Here is a 16669-nt window from a genome sequence, read left to right on the forward strand (position 1 = left end):
CACACACACACACACACATACACACGCACACACGCTTCCCAGTAGAAGGGTGAGGCTCATGGTGCACAGCTCAGCAGTCAGACTAAAATTGCACTAAAACATCAGGACCCTCTGCTGCCCCCTACTGCCCCCCGTTTCCCTCAGCTGCCCTTTGCTGCCCGCCAACCACGACGTGTCCCAGCAGTGTCAACCAAACTCTGTTTGTTTTTTTGTTGTTTGTCACTTTAGTCACATTTCCCTCTTGCATTTTATTTGGTTCCTTTGTACCTTAAAGGTATGCAAGCTCCCACCGGACATCCCTCTCGGCCGCTGCCACCGCCGCCTGCGTGTGTGTGTGTGATGTCATCAGAGCAGCTCAAGTCCTCAGATTGAGGAAGATAGATCTTTTTTTTTAAAAGAAATAATTTAGAAGCTTTTCTTATTTTAGTGTGTGTGTGTGTGTGTGGGGGGGGGGGGCATTCATAATGACATTTTAAACGTTGTCGTATTGTCGTTCTCTTGCTCTGTGAACATGTTATTGTTTGTTTGAACGGCCCTGGATGGTCATCGGTTGTATGTTTGTGTTTCTCTGCTTGTCTCGACTATTCTAAGGATGTATTGATCATGTCTGTGCTTCACTACCTGTGTGGGGTGGAGATCTGGGGTCACGACCCCCGACCCCTCACTTCACCCGCTGTTCCTTTCCAGAGCGTCTCCCACATTTTCCGCCTTTCTCTCTCTGAGCAGCACAACCAAACTGAAACCCAGACAGACAGACAGACAGACAGACAGACAGGTGAGGGCGGTGCACCTCTCCACAATCACTCTTCTGTTTCTCTTCTCTCTGTCGTTTTTCTTTCCAAATGCTGCCTCACTTTAAACGTCAATTAGCTCAGTAGCAGCCGACGACGACCTTTTTTTAAATCTCGTCTGTGAAATCGTCTGTCGTGTTTTTTTAAAACTTTGTTTTTCCGGACCCGTGTTGTCCACAAGAATGGTTCCTTCTTCCAAACCCGACACAGGACCAAAGTTGAGCTGAGTCGTGTTCTGACCATCTCAGAGTGGATTCTGGCCGCTGCCAACCTCCTCCTGTCCACCTGTCAGTCTACTCTGCTTGCCAATGAGCTCCAGAAGCAGAACCGAAGGCCTTTTATTCATGAGGTAGTCACATTTATTTTATTACTTTGTTTTGTGCTTGAGTGCCAGTGGCCGCTGCAGCCTGCACACTTCTTCTGTGTCTGTAAATCTTTTTATCCATCGGCAGCCACTCAGAGAAAACAGGTGTGTTTGCTCCCTCTGGTGGTCGCTGCAGGACTTTGTGCCTCAACAGTTTGTACCTGGAACTTCTTGTGTTGGCATGTCAGTCGTTCGCAAAGCATTGCGTTATCTTGATGCATATCAGTTTGTGAGGGCTGGTCGAGACAAACTGTGCTTTTCCTGCCTGTTTCACAGCCGAGACGCACTTATAATTCTGCCTCCATTTTCACTGTAGTTTTTGTTTGTTTTTCTTTCTTTTTGTGTCTCATCTGATTTATACAGTTTGTTGTTTTTTTGTATAAAAAGTAATGAAAAGTGAATCACAAAATATTTATAATTTTTGTATGGAGAAGAAAAAAAGAATGTAAACCAAACAAAAAAAAAGTCAAAGAATGAAATTTATTTTTTATTGTGTTGGCGAAGACACGGTGTCAGGACAGAACCATGTTACATGAAAGATACTGTGGTTTTCTTTATTTGTAGCCTGTGTGTGTGTGTGTGTGTGTGTGTGTGTGTGTGTGTGTGTGTGTGTGTGTGTGTGTGTGTGTGTGTGTGTGTGTGTGTGTGTGTGTTCACTACAGCAGTGAGGAGAGTCAACAATAAATTCATTTTTGAATACAAAAGGAAAGTGGTGCAGCTCACAATCTCCTTCAGCACGTCTACATCACTCTTCTGTCAGATCTCTTTTAAACCGTTTAAAAACACAAAACAAAACACACACGATGCAAACGTCACAAAGTTACTACAAATAATTTAATAAATATCATCCAGCTAATTCATGTATTCTGATCTTTGATGTCAAAAATACTTTCTTCTAGATACACATTGGTCAAGAATAAAATTGCTCTATAAATGACAATTTGGAAAATTCACATTGTTGTGAGCATCCACTCACTGGTTCAGTCTTGTATAAAAGAGGCAGTGCAAAAGCTTCATCCCTCAGCGTCAGTGGTGCTTCCTCCAGCGATGCTGCTCTGCACAAAAAAACAAACTAGAAACAGTCAAAGATCAAATCTGCCAAACCTCTGAAAGCCATCAAATCAGCTTCTCACTTACTCAAATGCGGGTAACTCCAGGCGTAGCTCAGCACACAGTATCCTGCCAGCAACATGCCCAGTCCACCCACGCCTCCCTTCTTCACGTCGATGTACCTCCTGTAGTACCACTGCCAGCCTGATGTGGGATACACACGAGTCGCACAGTCAATATCGGTGACCCGCAACAGTGATGTCAGTGAGGGTGCCGACACAGTGGTGCAGTGGTTAACACTGTCACCTTGCAGCAAGAAGGTTGTTCAATCCTGGGCGACTTGTGTGGAAGCCTGACTTCTCCCCATGACAGCTGGGAGAGCAACAGCAACCCAAGTGCAGGAGGGTGTGGGTGTGTGTGTGTGCGTGTGCGTGTGCAGTACACACAGTATCTCACAAAAGTGAGTACACCCCTCACATTCCTGCAAATATTTAATTATATATTTTTATGGGACAACACTGAAGTAATTTTGCTACAATGTAAAGTATTCAGTGTGCAGCTGGTGAAACTAAACCGCTAGCAACGAAAGTGAGTATACCACTAAGTTAAGCCGGTGTCATGTGACTTGGTGACACAGTGGTTAGTGCTGCTGCCTCGCAGCAAGAAGGTTGTGGGTTCGATTCCGGGCCTGGGACCTTTCTGTGTGGAGTTTGCATGTTCTCCCTGTGTCTGTGTGGGTTCTCTCCGAGTTCTCCGGCTTCCTCCCACAGTCCAAAAACATGCATGTGAGGTCAATTGACCACTCTAAATTGTCCGAAGGGTGTGAGTGTGAATGGTCATTTCACAGGATTAGGGCCACAAGAGGAAAAAAAAAAGGACAGAGAATTTTATTAAAGTTTTCATTTCGCGTTTTAAGTTGAAATTTTGTGAATAAAATCGAGGTTAAAAAGAGATTATTGATATGGATGGTGGATTAACCCACTTAACCACAGTTAAAAGTATTCATTATTCATTCATCTTCCATACCCGCTTATTCCCGAGCGCAGGGTCACGGGGGTCTGCTGGAGCCTATCCCAGCTGTCATAGGGCAAAGGCAGGGTGACACCCTGGACAAGTTGCCAGGTGTATCCCACAAGGTTCACCCACAGTAATCTGGAAACTGGTGAAAACTCCACTAGACTTGTGCGCAGAGCCTTTCAACTTTATTCTGTACATTTTGACTTACTTCATGTTGACGTTAATTGCAAAACTTGAATTTTATTCATTTTTTTTTTTTTACGTCAACTTTATTCTCGGAATTTTGACTTTAATTTTGAAATTTCAACTTAATTCTCGAATTGGAAACTTGAAAAAAAAAAAATCCATCTTCATTTTTTTCTCTTGTGGCCCTAATCCTCTTCCGTCCATTTCTTTCGTGTTGTCCTATGAAAAGATATTATTAAATATTTGCAGAAACGAGAGGGGTGTACTCACTTTTGTGACGTACCGTGCACATACACATATATGTGTGTCCTTGACTGCTCATGATAAATATGTTCATACAATAAAAAAAGATGAGCAGAGTTCTCCATGTCATGTGTCAAGCTTATCTCTCAGTGCTCACAGTGTGTCAGTGGTCTACAGCCACAAACAGACATTTCTATTGCAACATAAACAAGACATTAACTTAGATAACATGACAAGACTGTTTATTTTTAACAAATAGGAAAAGATGAGTCTCATCTGGATTTTTTTTAACAAATGTTAAGATTTTTCAAAAACTTGCCGTTCATATTTTTTTCCTTACAATTTGCATGACTACTTTGAAATATTTACCTTTTTGCAGCATGTTCAGTAAATCCCTAGGCCGGCGAGGAGCTCGGCCGGCCAGCCAATCAGGTAACTCCTTCAGTGTCACCTGACCGAGACGCTGCGGCTCCGGAGAACCTGCGATTTGACGAGAACCGACAATGAAACTGAGAGCGCTGCCTTCAAATTCGCCACGTTCCGCCTCAAACACCACCGACCTGTAGCTCCTCCGCCGCTGGTGCTCCATGTTCTGCTCCCTCCACCGGGCTCAGTCTGACGCTGCGCCCCCCCCGGGAACAGGTGCGGTCCTGCAGGGAGAGGATGGCGCCTGTGGAACGGGCTGAGGATGGGCGAGATAGTGTGGAGCGCCTCGTTTAGACTGACGGCTCGGGGCGGAGGGTTGGGCGTGGCCTGGCTCGCCTGAGGAGGGACGTGCCGTGTTGGGGGCTGGCGATTGGAGCCTTTAGCCTGAACAAGTGGCAGAAGGGATGAAGAAATGTTGGGAAGCAGGTTCGGTTCCGCTTGCAGTGAGACCCGGCTGAGGTCGGCAACAGTTCTGACCTCAGCTCCAGAACCAGGAGGCACAAACTGGTGCAGCAAGTCAGCCCTCCTGCTGCTGTTGCGGCCCAGCGTAGCTTTAGCATCCCTGAGTGTGATCCTGGCAACCTGGTGACCACTTCCTGCTTTTGAGGTCAGGTGACTGATGGATGAATCCTCAGTTCCCCTGCTGGTCCCAGAGAAGTCGTCTCCACTTTGACCTGCTTCAGAGTCCAGGTTGGCAGAGGCCACGCTGGTCCTTGAAAGCTTCACTTTAGCTGCAGCTGGTGGTCTGAGATCTGCAGACAGACGGACGGAATCACCTCGGTCAGGACCCGGCCCGGTCGGCGCAGCCGTTCCGGAGCTTCCAGGACCTGCCAAGTCCTCAGAAGGAGGTTCATTTCCTCCCACTAAGCCTCGATGAGGGACACGACTGGTCTTTGGGTCTTCCGTCAACTTAGGGTCTCTCTTCTTTTTGGGCTTGGGGCTGTTGGGGGCAGCAGGAGGAGACTGGGTGGAGGTGAGAGGAGCAGAGGAGGAGGTGAGAGGAGCAGAGAAGGAGGTGAGAGGAGCAGAGGAGGAGGTGGAGGAGGACGATGCTGCTGCGGCTGCAGCCTTGATCAGGTCTGACAGCTTCTGTTTCTTCTTCTTCTTCGCCGATGCTGAACTCTGGGACACTGACTGTGAGGGAGACGATGGAGCTCCACTCTGGGAAGATGCTGCAGGTGCTGTCACCAGCCGAGACGCCTTCTTACTCTCTTTCGACTGCGGGGTCGCCGCCGCCAGCAGCGACTCGTCTGACACCAGCGGAGAAGATTTCTTTGTCTTCGTCTGCCGCGCTGCCGCGTCGTTCCGGCCTGGAGGGGTTTTGGAGTTTGCCGCAGCTTTGCAATGTGGCAGGTGACTCTTGAGCCTTTTGTACGTTTTCCCGCAGAATGGACACACATCTGAGGGCGAGAGAGAGAGAGAGAGAGAGCAAGAGAGAGCAGTAGGACACGCAGGTTAAAATATAATCCTTTCTTTGGTGGATACGTTCATTTTCCATATTGCACTTTTAATCCACTTTAAAATAAAAAAAAAAAATAATGGAAAAAGACTAACCCCAAACAAGGAACACATAAGTCAACAAAATAATCTATACATTAATTGTTTTACTTGTGTGAAAAATGTATCTACAAAGAGAATAAAACGTCATAGACAACAACAGAATGAAAGAGGATCCGCTGTTCAGAAAGGGTTCCGTGACGTCATCGAAGTTTGACAGCTATCCCGACAAAGGGAGAGAGAGAGAGAGAGTTTGTGTTGTGTGTGTGTCGGGCATGTTTCAAAACTCGCTGATGATACAAGCAGTGAGCTCTGAATAGCAGTATAACACCAAGCAATTCACCAGTCTTTGAAAGTATATTTCAGCAAACACATTCTTCATGATGAAGTGACCGAGGGAGTCACAGAAAGGAAAACACTGTCGCCGAACTCCAACCCTCAGTCCTGGCTGCTAATACAGTCGGCTGACATTTCCGTTTTGTTTTTTTGTTTTTTTTGTCAATGGTTATCGACCTCGCGCTGAGTGTACGTCTGTGTGCACGCGCGCGCATGCTTACTTACCGCAACTCATCTTGCACGCGTCCTGTAAAACGACCAATCAGGGTACAGCATGATCCCGACCAGAGTAACCTCGCTTACAGGCGACACTAAAAGGTCATGTGACCGCTGTGGTCGCAGCGACGCTGCTAGTAGTCAAACACTGCGGTGTGACTTTTACTAACTTCTACCAAAGTCATGCAACACGTGCTGAAGTGTCACTGTACAGACAGAGAGAGAGGGCGAGAGAGAGAGAGAGAAGGGTCGCCCTTAGGTGGCGCTCCAGGTGCCTGAGTGTAAAACAAAAGTATAACAGCATGCTAAGTTGCTAACGCTGAAAACGGATCTTTGCAGTAATGACGAATGTTCAGTGAGCTGGTCGGCATAGAGAAAAAGGTCGTGCGTCACCGTCGTGGCCGTGTGTCGTCTGAAAGAACGTGTGGTAGGTGTGGCGAGACAACTTCCTGCCATAAATCATCAAGTGAGATGGGGCACTCCGCTCCACTTCCGGTTTCGGCCAAAACACTAGAAGGCGACCCGAGTCTTTGATTTTTACTTTATGTTTTTATCTAAATGTGTCACTGGAAGACTTGTGGTTGGACACAGTGACGCAAAATACAGTGACGTCTTTCACAAAACACATTTTGACATTGAAAAAAAAGCTCAGTGTTTTGTTTTGTTTTTAAAATGAAAACTTGTTTAGCTTTCGCTCTTCCCGTGAGGTGACGAACAGAAGCTGGTCGTCACAGCGTTTTACTTTCGATGACTTGGTTTAGGTATTTATTATCAAGTGCATATTTGTAAAGTATTTATTTAGTTGGATAGACAGCCTGCTAGAACTTTGGTTTCCCTTTAAGCTCTTTGATAATAATAATAATAATGATAATAATAATAATAATAATAATAATACGATGACTAATTATAAACACTCAATATCGACAAGCTTAAAGATAAGTCATCTCAGGTAGCTTCCACAGCCGGGTTAAAAATGGAGCTTTAAAAAGTCAAAACATTCCTGAAAAAAATATTTAAAATGTTCAGTTTATTCGTGGCTGAATATAAGTAATTATGATGTGTATCTTTCAAAAAGAGGAGTCTGTCTTCATTAGAAAAGTGTATTTTATTGATAGAGTTAGAGTGGCATCAGACTTGGCACAGGAATGGATTTCTATAAGATGAAACAACTTACACAAAACATCTACAATAAAAGGTAATCTTTGATGGAAAAAAGCAGAAATTTGAAACACATTTGGCATGGAACAAAAATACACCATCTCTACAATCATTTACACATAAGAAGATAAACCTGATAATTATTTACACTGCAGCAGATCTCAGTATGTACAAATCCAGGAAAAGCAGACTGAAACTCACAGGAACTCTTTTGTTTCTTAAAAAACAGCTGAAGCCTCTCTGGGTTAACTGGCCAAAAATGATTGGGGTAATTTGGCAGAAATTCAGGTTTTTCAACAGTGCCTGGATGTTGGAAGTTGCCCTCCTACTGTCAGCGACTCTCACAGTTGCCAATTTAAGTCTTCAAATCCAGTGGTTTCCTTTTCTCTACCATTTTATACTGTTCTTAAGAGTTAAAAATGATTTTTTTAAAGACATTTTAAAATGCAAAAAAGATGCCTACGGACAAAACTGTTGGTTACAGTATATTCAAAACATCTACAGCAAATCTCTGTACATGTATCAACAGACATTCATCGTTCATGGACACAAGGGGGGAAGTCAAGTCCCTTTACAAGACATCCAATCAGGTCAAAAACAATAAGGCAGGGGGAGAAAAAAATTAAATGTCAGGGGCGAAAGCCAGGAGGATGCAGAGCCCAGACGCCCAGCTGGCTGTGCTGAGGTCAGTCTCAGTCTCACTGTCCCGCCCCCTTCTGGTTGAGTTACGACGATGCCGGGATCCGACCCTGAGAAGACAGTGGGCTGCACGTTCACTCGCTGGCACACCCGATTCATGTGCCGCAGAAAAAGCTAAACTTGCCCAAAGGTCACGATACAATCTGGATTTTGAAAAGTTGCATTTTTTTGAGTTGTGTGTATGATGAGGGAGCTCAGGTTGAGTAGACAGAGAGACACACACACAGACACTTCAAACAGTGATTTGGTCGGGGTGAGACGTGACGTGGAGACGCGACACTGGCTTCTGTCTTGCTGCGCACACACACACACACACACACACACACACACACACACACACACACACACACACACACACACACACACACACACACACACACACACACACACACACACACACACACACACAGAAATGGTCAAGAAATGGTGCGAGAAGGCGAGGGAGAGGGGCGGTGAGGAGGGAGGGAGGGTCTGTCTGAGAAGTCTGCAGACAAGCGGCCGAGTGGACCAGCGCTTCAGGAAGCCATCTGTCCTCAGGCTCAGAATCCAGCAACCAGGAATGAGACAGAAGTGATGGAGTGATGTTGGAGGACAACACAAGCTCCACCACCAGGTTCCACACCATCTGCATCCTTCTCACCATTCGCTGGTTGTGGTTTCAGGGGTGACACCACGCGACCCGGAGGCCCCCCGACCGTCCCAGAGGTTTCCGCTCTCACTTCCAGCTCCAAACAGCACAGCACTGGGTGTCGTCATCTTACTCGCACACACACAAAACACACCTGAACCAACAAGAAGGTGGACTCTTCAGAGAGGAGGGTTACAAACTAAGATAAAAACGGACTGAACGAGAAGAAGAAGGTCTGCGGGGGCTCCTGAGGCTGGGTTGGTTCTCCAAAGTCCTCCTCAGGAGACGGAGGGTCTGTTCCCCCTTCACGGTCCTCTTTCAACTTTCACAGGTGGACGCAACGCAGGTCATTGGAGCATCAGCTGCTTCAGGTTGTCGTGCAGGATGGTGTCCTTGACGTCCCGGAACACCAGCCTGATGTTCTCCGTGTTGATGGCCGTGGTGAAGTGGTGGTAGAGGGGCTTCTGGGTGGCGTCGCGCCTCTTGGCCCGGAAACACTCCACCATGAAGGCCTGCACGTCTGACAGGCTGTGCTCCGGCCCGCTGTACTCGGGAAAGTAGTCCTTCAGGGCAACGTTCTTCACCTTCTCCTCCAGGAGGTCCGTCTTGTTCAGGAAGAGGATAATGGAGACGTTGACAAAGACGCGGTTGTTGACGATGGTCTCGAAGATGTTGAGCGACTCGCGGAGCCTGTTGGTGTGCCTGTCCTCCATCAGCACCTGCCCAACACACCCACACCATTAGAAAAACCACATCTTCTGCCAGTACTGAGGTCAGAGGTCAGTGATCCCAGCTTCCGTCACACTGGGGTCTCAGTGTTGCAGGGCTTTGGGGGTTCTGGTTACTACTTCTTACTAGCGCAGATGCCTGCTGGGTTTCATTTTCTGAAAAATCCAGTTCTTGACTACTTGCAGCACCAGAGTGTCTGAATGGCTCTTACGTTGTCACAGAGTTTTAAGGTGGGAAAAAAATGTGACTTCATTTGAGGCCACTGAGGACAGGCCACTCAGTGTACACACGATTTAAAAACAGCAACAAAAAATGAGCCCTGGTCATGTGTCAGCTCTCCAGGTCTTTGCAAGTTGTAACAGCATGTAAACTAACTGAGACCAAGTGGACTGTGGAGTCTGGGGCACGAGGGGAGGAGACCACACCAGCAGCACGGTAACGTGCTCCATTTTCAGAGGTGGGAGGCAACAAAGTACAAATACTTTATTGCTGTATTCAACTAGATTTTTCAGGTATCCGTACTTTACTTGAGTGTTTCCTTCTCTGACGACTTTGACTCCCTACATTGGTACAAAATATCTGGACCTTACATTGGAATAACATTCTTGCTACTTTTGTGTTTAAAAGACACAAATTCTGTTCAAAGTAATTCACGTATTATTATTATTTATCATAGTTGTTGCTCGAAGCAACACTTCACTTTTACCACAATATTATTTTTACACAGCTATCTGTACTTTTACTGACTACTTTTACTCCAGAATGTGAATACCTTTGGCACCTCTGTTCATTTTCCTTCTTTGAAAAGTGCCAGCTGACACAGTGGTGAGCAGGAATGAGGTGAAATGTCAGTGTTGGGGGGGGGTGAGACGCTCTAATTGCTGCTGTGCAGGTACAAACCCTCCGACTCCTCCAGGTATCAACACTGCGCTTCAGGTTTTTCCTGGTTGCCGAAATCAGGATGTGCGGGGTGTGTGAGTGAGAGAGTGAGTGAGTGAGTGAGTGAGGGGGAGGGGCATCACCTGGTCGTATTCGGAAGACGAGACGAGGAAGAGGATGGAGGTGACCGAGTCGAAACATTCGAACCAGCGCCGTCGCTCTGAGCGCTGCCCGCCCACGTCCACCATCTTGAAGGGCACGTTCTTGATCTCAAAGTCGTACTCGTGGATGCCCTTGGTGGGTTTGCGGGCCAGTAGGATGTCCTGCTGGGTCGGCAGGTAGGTCTGCAGTCGCACAAAGGAGGGAGGGGGCGGCGGGAGACCAGCATGTTTATGGACACGTCATGTCTGAGGTGATGCTGCCGAGCGGAAACCTCCACATGCAAATTGGTGAGAGAAGGTTAATATGTTCCACAACCAGAGCTGGTGGGTGGATGAAAACACTTGTGTAAGGGATTAAAAGGCTGAATGTATGTATGTATGTATGTATGTACGTACATATATTCTCTATTGTTCTGTTATTTTCTATTGTTCCATTGAACTCGTCTTTCCTTCCCGTGTCCAAGACAGAGACAGTCAAATTCCCAGAAGGTTCAAACATACCTGGCAACAATATTTGATTCCAATTCTGAATTTTATTGGTCGGTTAAAGGTTTGCATTAACCTCTGAACTTCATTTGACTGCATATTGAATCAACACTTATTTTGGAGATAAATGTTTGCTACAAAATTACCTTTTGTGTGAAGAAAAATAACCATAAAAACAAATCTGTTTTCACTGAGTTTGATTTAAACTGTTAACACCAAATAGTTCAATAATAGAAATTTTATATGATTTCTAACGAATAAAATACGTTTTTCAGATCTTACATATTCTTTTCATCCTGGACTTTGCGGGAGCAGCATCTCCTAATTGAACATCTCGAACACTCTCCAGAAGGCCAGAGGGAAGTTGATTTATTTAGCCCTTTGTTGACAGACTCCTCCTAAAAAACTGATACTACGTTGGACCTTCCACATTCGGAAGGGAAAAAAGGTGGCCTCAAAGGGTGGAGCCAACACCCGACTACGGACGTGGTCACGCATCTGCTAGAGAGCCCCCAGTGACATCACAAGGGGCTGATTTCTGAGCTGGTTTTAGCAAACACTTAAACAAGGGCTATTCAGTTACAGGACAGCCACCGAGTACGAGCAGAAAACACTGGCGGAGTAGAAAATCTAGATATTAACAGACGTTCATGAAAAAAAACAACAACAGCACCACCTGCTGCTGCTCAGCCAGCTGGTGTGTTTGTGCGTGTGTGTGGTGCGTGTTGCAGACGACCTGCACGTTCGGACCAACAGCCGGGGGCAGAAACAACTTACCGGGTCGCTGAGCTTATCCAGATTATCCAAGAAATACTTCACCGACTCACCCTGCGACAGGACAGAGCAGGAATTTTTTGTTAATTCGCCACAATCGATCACAAGCAGTTACTCTGGTTCATTAATGTTCAGGAGCTGAAACCACTGCCGAGGTGCGGGTCCGCGTGCGTGCGTGCACGACAGCCGAGTGTCACCATTCAAAGCAGGATGCAAACCGTCAGGGCCTGCAGCAGACACATTGTGTTTTTGATGCTCGCACAGATACTGTGTGTGCCTGTGTGTGTGGAAGTGTGAACGTAGGGGAGTTTTTCTTTTTTTCTCCCCTTGACGCTGCCCTGATGCTGTTCTTCATGCACAATTAGTGCAAGCCCAGACACGAGGCTGCCAGGAGCTGAGGAGCATTCCTGTATCTGTGTGCAATCCTTCACACTGGCGTAAAACAAAACTTTGAATTTTTTGAAGCAGCAGCAGCAGCAGCAGTAGAATGTGACCGGTGTCGGTGCTGCTGCTGCTGCTGCTGCTGCCTTGCCATTTCCCATAACTTTGTCTTTCAGACATTTCACTTAATCAATCAAATTGTACTAAAATGTAAAGTTGACTCAGCTGTGAGTGAGTTCTGCCTCCTGCACCGTCCGGTTCCTGCCCAACTGCACCGCTCCGCATTTACCTTTTGATCTTTTCAGGCGAAAAAAAAAAAAAAACTAACCTGACCTGAAAGACCTGTGCCCTTGTGTGTGTGTGTGTGTGTGTGTGTGTGTGTGTGTGTGTGTGTGTGTGTGCACGTGGGAAGTGTATGCAAGGCTAACATGACAGGAGGGAGGGGTGGAACGGTGCGAATGGTGCTACAGCCAGAGACGGAGCGGCTGCCTTCCTGTACGACACCCTCTTCTTCTTCTACGGAAAAAAAAAGTAGAAAAAAACCCTCGACTCTCACCACAACTCTGCTTTCAGCGAGAGGAGCAGAACCGCTCGGGTCTGAGCTCTGGCAGAGCTGCTTTTGAAATCCTTGAAAAAAAAAAAAAATCTGTACTGACTTTTTTTCTTTGGTTGTTTTAAAAAGGAGAAGAGAAAGAAGAAGAGGCGTCACTCCGGCCACTTTCTGTCGATTAGACAGCGAGGACGGCGGCTGGAGCTGCTCCGGCTCTGCTGAAGAGGCAAAAGTAAACGGCAACATCATGAAATAATGTCGCTGCGTCGGTGAAGCGGAAGCCGACACACGCGCACAGACAAACACACATACACACAGAGCAGAACATGGACATTCAAGGTACCTTGTGTTGGGTGAGAGAGAAAGTTTGCCGTCCCTCAGAGTGAATGAATGAGGTTGTTTGAGCTCTTGCGTGTGTTGTCACCAGCTGGGTTCCCATTTAAGTTTTTCGCAGGTGTTTCCATTGAATGGTGGGAAGCGCAGCAGCTGTAATTCTCGTAAAATCTCCTCCCGTGTGATTTTTACAAGAATTACGTTTGTGCAAGTTTGTTTGCCGTCAAGAATGGTTGTTGTATTTTTCTCTTTAAAGACTTGTAACCATTACTTGTTACCGTCCAAACATAACTCACCATTTTCACCTGAAGTGAACTGGGCACCTCCGGTGAAAAAAGTAATGTCGATACGTCTGGTCTTTGACCACCTCATGAGAGCGTCAAAACCGTTCAGCCATATTTGAGATGTTTTTTTTTTTTGAAATGTAGGCATTTCCACGACCAGTGTTTTATTGCGTTATTTAGGTTTTGTGCAATTTTAGGAGTCATGGAAACGCAGTGAGTGATAATCAGAGCGGGGCCCAGAAGCTGCAGTGACACTCCCCAACCTCTGGGGTCTTTAATGCAGGGGGAAGTTTGTATCTTGCTTTGAGACACTTGATGCTTGTCACGAGTGACAAATGTGCCAATTATTTATTATTATTTTTTTTTAACAGGATTATTGGAATTTCTAATTTCTCTTTTAAATAAAGAATAAAGTCAATGTCTGATAAACACTAGAACACTGACTGAACTTTTTAGTGTCAAGACTCAGTTTGTTTTTTGTTTTTTTTAACATGTTTGAGTGGAATGGCAAGATGAGAAAAAGGAATGTTGATGGCGGCCTGGATGCTTCCAATACGACTAAGCTGAGATCACAGCAACTCCATCAAGACCTTCAGACTTTAATCTGACTTCTGTGCCTCTGACAGCGTTGCCGACGGTGTGAAGCAGCGTCGCATAGAAAACCTGGCACCTTTAATCACATTCAACAGCCGCTCCGATATCCATACTACTGAGATACATCCGAGAATAAGATTACTGAGTCTTTGACTCATTCAAAGTTTGCACTGGGAGGTTTGGGTGTGGCTAATGTTTTCCACCTGCTGCTGAATAGAAATAACGGTGGAGGTGGAGGTGAACAACAGGCTGAATGCTGGCTGAATGCTGGCCTGCTCTCTTGTGTAACGTGAGGTGAGTGTTTGCAAGTGTTGAGCTCTGTTTGGAGCCACAAAGCTGTTTAACTACAGATCAACATTCCAACTACGATCACTCTTCTTATTCATTCCCCCTTATGTCTGCTCCGCACGTCCGGCCCCCACCAGCAAGCCCAGCGAGGGAGTGCGTGTGTGTGTGTGTGTGTGTGTGTGTGTGTGTGTGTGTGTGTGTGTGTGCCAAAATGCCTCTGACAACAAAACAGCCTGGCCGAATGCAACTGACAGAGGAACATTTAAATGTATGACTGTTACCTCACAGCTGGAAGACAATCATAACAGTGCTCCGTCCCTCCAACCCCCCCAGATAAACCTAAAGAACAACGTCTAACGCTCATCACATGACTTGAAAAAAAAAAAGAAAAGAAAGCAAAATCACGGGGAGCAGGTATTGAAAGCGACACCAGGCCGAATGAAAGGCGCAGAAACGTCCCAGAGCGGAAACGTGAGTCTTCTCTCTCTCTCTCTCTCTCACGCAGGGCCGCTGGCCTGGGCCTCAACGCTCGGGTGCGAAAACAGGCTGCTGACAGCCGAGATGCTGCAGATGGACGGATGCCGAGAAGTGTAAACAGGAAGTTGACTCAATCAAATGACTGGCCACTCAGCAGAGACAGAAAGACAGATGAAAGGAGAGAGGAAAGACGAAGCAGTGCAGTTTCACTTTCTGTTCTCGACACCATTGAAAAGGCAGAAATTCCCCGAACTCAAAAATCTGCGCACGGCTTCAACGTCATGTGCTGTGTGTCTGAGTTGAGCGTCGCCGCCATCGTCCACCTACCAGCTGGAACTCCCGGCGGCGGTCGTAGGCGTTCTGGATGCCCACGTCAGCCCACAGCGCCTTGATGGCGGGCAGGTAGGGCAGGAAGACCGAGGCCTCAAGCTGCCCGCTGGCCATCTTGGTCGAGCGGGTGTCGAAGGCCATCAGGCTGTCGCCGTGCTGCTGGTTGGCCTGGTCGCCCCACGGGATGTGCAGCTTCTCGCGGGCGTCAACCAGCACGCGGGCGCCTGGCGGGAGGAAGTGAGAGGATCGACGTGAAAGAGGTCAACTGGTGGTGTCTCCACAGCGATGCGAGCGACGACGAGGCCGAGGCCAAGCATGAAGTTCGAAAACACACTTCAGAGTGAACGAGAAAAAAAATGTATAGGATAAAAGCTGTGTTTTTAGGTTGATATTTAGTTGGCTGTAATTGTATGCTCTTATTCTCTGTAAAGTGACCACAGGCGACTTGAAAGGCGCCATCAAATCAAATTACACAAAAAGGAAATAAAATAATTTTTTCATTTTAAAATTACTCTCCAAAAATGGTTCATTTACAGACAATATTAAACTACACTCACTCAAGAGTGTTTTCTTCCGTCTATGGATATTTTCGACGTGAGGAATGTGGAGAGCTGTCACTACAATAAATGTTGACCTCTGAAACATGACAGCAACACCTGCCCCCACACACACACACACAGGTGCAATTAATCATTTACAATTACCACCCACTGGCCCGCTTCCAATAGGAATTGATTGGTAATTTAGGCGAATAAAAGAAAATAAAACAAGTCTAATGTACACACACACACACACACACACACTGGTAGTTGTGGCTTTAGCCTCCATGAGCTACATCCCTTTGCGTTGCTGTTGTTGAGCAACTTTGAGCTGCCCGCGGTTAATTCGCACTTATTATTATGAAAGTGCTGAAACACGGCAAAGGTCCCGTTGAAAAACGCCGTAAAAAAGTGCCTCAACTCCGCGACGGCGGCGCCCTCTTCCAGTGGGAGCTGGAGCTATGAAACACGGGCTAACATGGGTGTGCCGACCGAGTGTTTATGCGAGTCCTGCCCTGCTGCGCCGCTGCGCCGCTGGGGCAGATGTGGAAACTTTCCCGTCCATCTGCTCTCAACAACAACCGAAAAATAAAAAACCCTCGCCGCCAAAACGACTCGCCCTCGTCGTTCCCACCGCCGATTACCTTTGATAATGTTGCTGTAGATGGTGGGTCGGAACTCTTCGCGGGCTTGCTGGTCGAAGTCCTGGCCGTGGATGATCCGCATTTGTTTGAGGAAAGTCGACTTGCCGCTCTCGCCGGCGCCGAGCAGCAGGATCTTCACCAGCCGCTTTACGTACGTCTTCTCCCGGGAGAGGCATCGGTCGATCTCCTTGGAGCGCCGCAGCTGCTCCACCTCGCCGTTGTTGAGCAGGCATACGGGCAGGCAAACTTTTAACACGGACCTGGTCGGCAGGAAATCCGCCATGTTCGCACAAACTTCATCGATGCTAATTTGATGCGCGTTCGCGGTGCGCGGCCACGGACCAAGCCCCTTCCCTAAACTCAGGAAGTAGCGTCGGAGGGTGTTTACCACCGAGCTGAGGGCGCGTTAAAAGGCGCCGTTTGCGCCGCGACAACTCGAATGAGTGCAAAAAATGTTTTCCTTTTGACTAAAAGTGTCATAACTTGCGCACGTTTAAGGTCAGTTGGTGGACAAATTAACCCATAAAGTGTCAACTTGAAAATTGTCGTTTAAAATGAACTTTTTTTTTTTTTTTATAGATTTATTTACCAAATCGACAATTCGTGAGA

The 16669-nt window shown here is 46.8% G+C and overlaps 2 protein-coding genes across 6 annotated transcripts; both read right to left on the reverse strand.

Annotated features, from left to right (window-relative positions):
- Positions 1-438: 438 nt before the first annotated feature.
- Positions 439-6594, reverse strand: LOC142893228 (uncharacterized). Of its 4 annotated transcripts, XM_076033594.1 has the most exons (7): positions 6136-6594; positions 4212-5477; positions 4021-4131; positions 3232-3364; positions 2293-2409; positions 2132-2210; positions 439-736 (listed from the first exon to the last, which is right to left on the reverse strand). In XM_076033594.1, the coding sequence occupies exons 1-7, from the start codon at positions 6143-6145 to the stop codon at positions 662-664; spliced, it is 1791 nt and encodes a 596-aa protein (XP_075889709.1). In that variant the 5' UTR covers positions 6146-6594; the 3' UTR covers positions 439-661. The 4 variants fall into 4 exon arrangements, 3 of the variants coding, with proteins under 3 accessions (XP_075889709.1, XP_075889710.1, XP_075889711.1); XR_012927666.1 differs by lacking the exon at positions 3232-3364 and having other exon boundaries at positions 6136-6590; XM_076033595.1 differs by lacking the exons at positions 439-736; positions 3232-3364 and having other exon boundaries at positions 1736-2210; positions 6136-6590.
- A 618-nt stretch (positions 6595-7212) lies between these two features.
- LOC142893241 (guanine nucleotide-binding protein subunit alpha-13-like) lies at positions 7213-16484 on the reverse strand. Of its 2 annotated transcripts, XM_076033614.1 has the most exons (5): positions 16061-16484; positions 14875-15101; positions 11644-11694; positions 10363-10563; positions 7213-9330 (listed from the first exon to the last, which is right to left on the reverse strand). In XM_076033614.1, exons 1-5 carry the CDS (start codon positions 16341-16343, stop codon positions 8959-8961), a joined length of 1134 nt encoding a protein of 377 aa, XP_075889729.1. In that variant the 5' UTR covers positions 16344-16484; the 3' UTR covers positions 7213-8958. The 2 variants fall into 2 exon arrangements, with proteins under 2 accessions (XP_075889729.1, XP_075889730.1); XM_076033615.1 differs by lacking the exon at positions 11644-11694.
- Between the last annotated feature and the right edge of the window lie 185 nt (positions 16485-16669).

This window comes from Nelusetta ayraudi, unplaced genomic scaffold (genome assembly GCF_046127955.1).
Source record: "Nelusetta ayraudi isolate G7.1 ecotype Tasmania unplaced genomic scaffold, CSIRO-AGI_Nayr_v1 ptg000042l, whole genome shotgun sequence".
Taxonomy (NCBI): Eukaryota; Metazoa; Chordata; class Actinopteri; order Tetraodontiformes; family Monacanthidae; genus Nelusetta; species Nelusetta ayraudi.